The sequence below is a fragment of the Chrysochloris asiatica genome, unplaced genomic scaffold (assembly GCF_000296735.1).
Source record: "Chrysochloris asiatica unplaced genomic scaffold, ChrAsi1.0 scaffold00127, whole genome shotgun sequence".
Classification (NCBI taxonomy): domain Eukaryota; kingdom Metazoa; phylum Chordata; class Mammalia; order Afrosoricida; family Chrysochloridae; genus Chrysochloris; species Chrysochloris asiatica.
The window spans coordinates 3,986,206-3,992,443 of record NW_006408645.1 but is presented as its reverse complement, the minus strand read 5'-3'; the positions used below and the strand labels follow the sequence as shown (position 1 = coordinate 3,992,443).

The following is a 6,238-nucleotide window of genomic DNA, read 5'->3' as shown; positions in this document are numbered from 1 at the left end:
ACGGCACTGAACAACAGCAGTGATGAGGAATTGGTGGTTTGGTGGTAGAATCCTCGCCTTCTGTGCTGGAGACCTAGGTTCTGTTCCTGGCAAGTGTACTTCATGCACTTCATTGTCAATGGAGGCTTGTGTGTGGCTACTGTGCTGAGCGGGTTTCAGTGGAACTTCTAGACTAACGTGGACTAAGAAAGGCTTGGCAATCTATTTCTACAAATCGGCCAATGAAAGCACGGTGTATCACAGTGCTCTTATCTACAACTGATCATGGGGATGGTGCAGGACTGGGCGCTGCTGATTCCCTTTGTGTAGGGACCACCATGAGTAGAGACAACTCACAAGATCAGTCTTGAGAAAACAGTACACTTCCACACTCCTTAGACATGACTTCAAGCTTCCCTATCTGGGACATGCCTAGAGGTTCCCTGGGATTTTCTGACTCGCTTTCTCCCCTCTAACTACATGTCCTAGTGTGGCGCTGTGGCCTAATGTGTCAGACTGCAAAGTTGTTTGAACTGCAAAGTTGGTGGTTCAAGCTCACCAGCTGCTCCTTGGAAACCCTATACAGGGTTACTATGGGTCGTAATCGACTCGATGGCACTTAAGAATAACAACAGTGGGTCAGAACCGAGTCCACAGTACTTAATAACAACAAGTACACGCTTCATTGCACAGACCCAGTGATGTTTTTACTCTCAGTCTTTGAGGTGTCTGCTACTCTGCTTTCCCGGCCCCTTCCTTAATGCTGTTACTTACTGATTGCTTAATCTATGCCAGGCTCTGTATAATATTTCTTTTAGTTCTTGAAGCAAATTACTTAGGTAGCTATCATCATCATTAACTCTATTTTATAGATAAAGAAACCAAGGTACAAAGAAGTTATAGAATTGGTCAAGGTTATGTGTTTTGCAAAGTTGGGGTTTCAAGCCATGATTTCTGAGCCCAGAATCTTTAATGCTGAGCTGCTTCCTCAGTGTGTATTGTCCAGATAGTGCCAACCACTGGAGGTGTTCCCTTCAATAGGCCTGGAGTACCTTGGAGGTGGAGAGTATCTCACATTCTGGAACTTGGTATAGTGCCTGACACTTGGTAGGGACTCAGAGAATGAAGGGAAGGCAGAAGAGAGCCCAGTGTAGATAATGATATTAGAAACTAGGATAGACCTTTGCATCTTAGAGTATGTGTTTCTCCCTGAATTCAGCATGGAGACCTTTATCTACTGCAAGGATTAAAAAGGATCATTTGAGGCTTTGCCATCACTCATAATACTCTTCAGTGATATGAGCCCCAGTCTGAAAGAAATCAGTGACAGGATGACTAAGAATGGATTGCAGCGTGTGTCACCATAAAACCCAGACTGCTTATAGTCATGGCCATGAGGGTGTTGGCAAGGTTTGGGGAATATATGACAGTTTGCATAAGGTTTCTAGGGGTCCCTGGGTGATGCAAACAGTTAACGTGTTCACTGCTAACTGACAAGATGGCACTTTGAGTTCATCCAGTGGTTTCTTAAAAGAAGCCAAAAATAAAAGCAGCTACTGAAAACCTATAGCTTACAGTGATGCACCATGAGTTGGAATTGACTCTACAGCAACTGTGTATGTGTGTATGTATGTATATATACATACATATGTATGTGTGTATGTATGTATATACATACATATGTATGTGTGTGTGTGCGTATGCATATATATGTGTGTGTGTATACACACACGTATATATACACACATACATATAGACAGGTTTTCTGCAGGGTCTAAGAGAACTGACCACTTGTTAGTAAGACTCTCTGAGAGCTGGAAATATTCTGACTAAGCTCATGCATACCTTTCCCTTTGTTTCAGATTATTCTTGCATCTAAATTCTTTAACCAAGTATTCGTTCATCCATCCATCATTCCATGCATCCCTCCATCCACTGTCAGCTTCTTTCTGTCTTCTCTTAGGAGAGAGTATAGCATATTGGTTAACAGCAGGGGTTTGGAGACACACAGACTGGATTTCAGGCTTGCTGTGTGATCTTGGCCATGTTGCAGAACCACTTTTACTCCCACTTTCCACATGGAAGTAATAGTGGAAAATGGAAGTAAAGAGGAAGTAATAATAAAATGGGGCCTCAAAAAGGTCTTAGAAAAATGCAGCTAAAAGATAATGGAATTTTTCTGTGAGATTTTTGAAGCCCTCTTGTAATAATAATACATTCCTTACAGATATGTGAGATTAAAGCAGAAAACGACTTCCAAAGATATGTACAAGAATGTTGTATTGGTTTTATTTATAATAAAAGGTAAAGATATTATGATAGATTCCTACAATGGAACACTACTTATCAATAAAAAGAAATGAGCTACTATTCAGCAACTCAACAACATAGTTGAACATCACAGACGTTATATTGAATGCAGTTCTAGAACAGACAAACTCACAGTGTTAGAAATCAGAATTAATGACTATTTGTGGTAGGTATTAATTGGAAAAGGGCATGAGGGAACCTTCTGGAGTTATGATTATATTGTTATATTTACTTTCTCCATCTGGGTGGTGGTTGCAGATTTGCATATGTATATACATTTATCAAACTCTGTGCTTCACATGTGTGTACTTTATTGTATGAAAATTATATCTTAAAAAAGATACCACTGTACCTGTTCCAAAGAGGCTGTCCAGAAAGCACTCTTTCTTGCCTTAATGCCCTTGTGCACATTTCCTTTTGTGAGATGGGTCATTTCAGCCTGAGACTACTGAATGGCAGCTGCCATAGCTCATGCTCTGGGAAAAACTACAACATAACTGTCCAGTGTTGGGCGCATGCTGAGAAATGTTTCCTTCTGATGAATGTTTTTCTTCCCTGCTCTTCTTTCTCAACTCTGGCATTGGTTGTTACCCATCCTGTTCAGGCTACGCAGTGACTGCCGGTCATTTCTCTCACCCATCCACCATCGATGTTGTAGGAGGCGCTCCACAGGATGAAGGCATTGGAAAGGTGAGAACAAAGTCTATGGAATAGCATTGGTTAGACAGAGAATGGAATATGCTGCCTCTGTTGTATAAGTGTACCATCTTCCTTTGATCTTAATGAACATTCTCCTGGGTAAAAACGCTGAAGTAATGAGGAACTCCTTGTCTTCTTCCAAACACTTTTAACGGTTTGCTTTGGCAGCTTAATCAGAGAGTGAATAATACTCTCAGACCTCTTCGTTCTTTGTTTTTACTCATTTGAGGTTTTCTATAGTTGACTCTGTGTGTGTATGTGATTTATAAGACTGATCCATGACATCATGGCGTTCACTAGAAGATGACATCCAGAACTTCCAAATTCAAATATCTCTTCCACCAATCCTTTCTCAAGTTTGACTTTGACTTAATGGAGCCAGGTCTAATTCCAGGTTTGGGGGACTTTATGTTGTGCCCAGAGTCTCATAGTTATTTCCCCAATGTTTTAGAAGAAGCATTGATATCACAAGGCTGGGTTAGCTAAAAGGCTGGCCTCGGAATATGTGGGCTTGGCTTTTCCTAGAGTGTAGAGAAGACCCCCTAGACTGAAATTGTGAACTCTCAGGGCCTGGAGTTTGAACACTTAAGCTTACTGGTTCTTTAGCTTGAAGGTACAGGACATCCAGTTTGGGCAGGCCCAGTGGATGAAGAATTTACATTTTTAACAAACTCTCCAAGACGTCTGATGGGAAAGACTGAACAAAGAGCTGATCTTTGGATCTGAGTCCTCAGAGGTGGCCAGGCCAGAGTCTGGCCCTGTCTCCTAAGGCTCAGGTAAATGAAGTCTGGGTTCTGGAGACTCGCAGATGATCTGAGATCACTGTTACTTGGAGTCTTCAGTCAGGTTCTCGATATAAGGAGGGTGCTAAGGAACCATCCAATTGACTATGCTTGACTGTGATGTATGTGCTCATGAGGCTTAGTTCCCTGCAATTTGCTCATCTGCTGACCAAAAGGTTCGACGTTCAAGTTCACCCAGAGATACCTTGGGAAGAAATGCCTGGTGATCTGTTTTCATGGAGCAGAGTTCTGCTCTGACACAAGTGGAGTCACCATGAGTGGGGTCCACATCTTGGCAACCGGTGACAGTTCACATTTCTGGTGCACATGTCTCCTTCCCTCCTAATGGTAGTAGATACGGTGGAGAAAGCCTCTGAAAACAAACCCAGATAAACTCAGGGCACTGAGCAAGGGGGAAGGCACGCACATGAACTGAGATAACATCAAGAAAGAGGTGGGTCTTTCATAGCACATGAACTTCTCTACAAGGGGAGAAAAATGCACTAATAGTGTCATCTTGGAGAGAAACTGGGAGCTACAAAGCATCTCTGTAGTTTTGATGAAATTGCTCACATTCCAGTTCACAGCAATGCGAATGTATCCTTGCTGACAGTATCAGCTTTGTTTTCTCCCTAGTTGCAGAAAACCCGATCTAATTTTATTATTTTCCCTTTAGATTGTTGTAATGACTGGTGAATCCTTGCCAAGCCTTAAGATAAGAATGGTGTTTACAACTGACAGAGCCAGACAGAGCAAATCTGCATTCAGTTTATATATATATCTATATATTTATATAGATATATATATAAAAGAACATGAGAGAAGTTGAGAAAAGTAGTTGTAACTGTGATAAAATTGTTGACTACTCCACATTCCCAGGAACTGTGACTGGGATAAACTTGATTCCCAAGGACCCATCAGGATTTTGAGGTCACTCGTTTCTGGTGTTAGGGCACGAAAACATCCTCATTAAGATGGCAGCATCCGTACTGCATGGGAAAGTTCCTTACCTTGGTTCCCAGAAGATGGCAACTTGACAAAGAACTTCCATAGTCCAGTAAACTGAGAAGTTCTTCAGAAACAGAGATTTGTAATGTAAATGAGCTTATGAAAGGTCCTGAAAAGTCCCACAGTAAAGTTTATTTACTGTCACTTAACTTGGCATTTCCCAAACTAAATTGACATTTGCCCACACAGATCCTATAGCTCTGATGTTCTGGGGACTCACTTTGGCAAACTGTTTTGTTTAAAATATTAACTTTGTGATACCTCATACCATCCTAATTAATAAAAGTACAGGCAGAAATATTTCAAGAAAGAAAATGATGACTTTTTCCAGGGGTTGCATTATTTGCTGACAAGTCAGAAGATCGTTGGGTCTTAACTGTGCTTGGATTCCCGAAACAGTGTGGCTCAGGATGGCCCAGGAATAATGTAGGTGATTTGATTCTCATGTGAGGACTGAAGGACACGGTTTTTTATAGAGGGTTTGGTGAAATGAGAGTTACTCTAACGTCTTCATTATCATCATTCCATGTAAGCATGCCCGCCACGTGCCTGGTCTGGTATATAAATAGGATTCCCAGGAGGATGCTGATAAATATCTTTGGTCATTAATTCTATCCTAACTAGATTTTTTTTTTTTCCTTTCATTCCATAGGTGTATATTTTTAGAGCTGACCGAAGATCAGGTACCTTAATTAAGATTTTTCAGGCATCAGGTAAAAAGGTGAGATTTTTGGTATAAGCGATTGTTTCTGAGATGTGATCATGTGTGAGTCACTGCTGAAGTTTCACAAAATTAGTTTAAAGGTCTTCCCTGTGTCCTGTATTTACATAAGGGGTCTGTCAGCACTCAGGGACTGTATCATCCCAGCAGTAAATGCATCTGAAGATCCATGGCACTCACTTGTTCTTGTTTTGGGAAACGTCATGTAGCCAGATGAGTTTGTATATGGCCAGGTTACAGCATAGAGCTTCAAAACATGGTCCATAGTTCAGACACTAGTTGTCAAAATTGCTACACATTTGGCTTCTCTCTGCCTTTGTTTCACAGCATCATCATCTCTGTCTCACACATACACATCCATACCTACAGAGAGATCCTATACAGGTATTCATCTAGCCAACCTGTTCTTATTAGCAATGGCTTTCAAAAGAGGCATGCAGACAAATGGTTCTCACTGTCCCCAGCATTATCCTCTTTCTCCCTCCTATGGCTCTCGGCTGCTATTACTATGGGGAAGATTGTCAAACAAAGAGAACCCAAACACACTCACCCAGTTCTACTTAGAGCTTTGGAACAGACGTTTCCCCTGAAGTGAGTCCTGGGCAAGGCCTATCTGCCTGGATCGTCCCCACCCTATCCTTAATTCTCTCCATTTCCTGCAAATTTCCATTACATGCACCATAATTGCTGCCTAAAATGAAGTCAGCTAGTGATTCTTTTGATGAATAGCAGCATTCCC

The 6,238-nt window shown here is 41.5% G+C and overlaps 1 protein-coding gene across 1 annotated transcript in view; it reads left to right on the top strand.

Moving 5' to 3' along the window:
• The window catches only part of ITGA9 (integrin, alpha 9), a 497,442-nt gene that overhangs the window by 84,390 nt on the left and 406,814 nt on the right, over positions 1-6,238 (top strand). The window contains exons 7-8 of the mRNA XM_006869158.1: positions 2,894-2,979; positions 5,431-5,499. Coding sequence (XP_006869220.1) covers positions 2,894-2,979; positions 5,431-5,499 — 155 coding nt within the window. The remainder of the gene's footprint in view (positions 1-2,893; positions 2,980-5,430; positions 5,500-6,238) is intronic.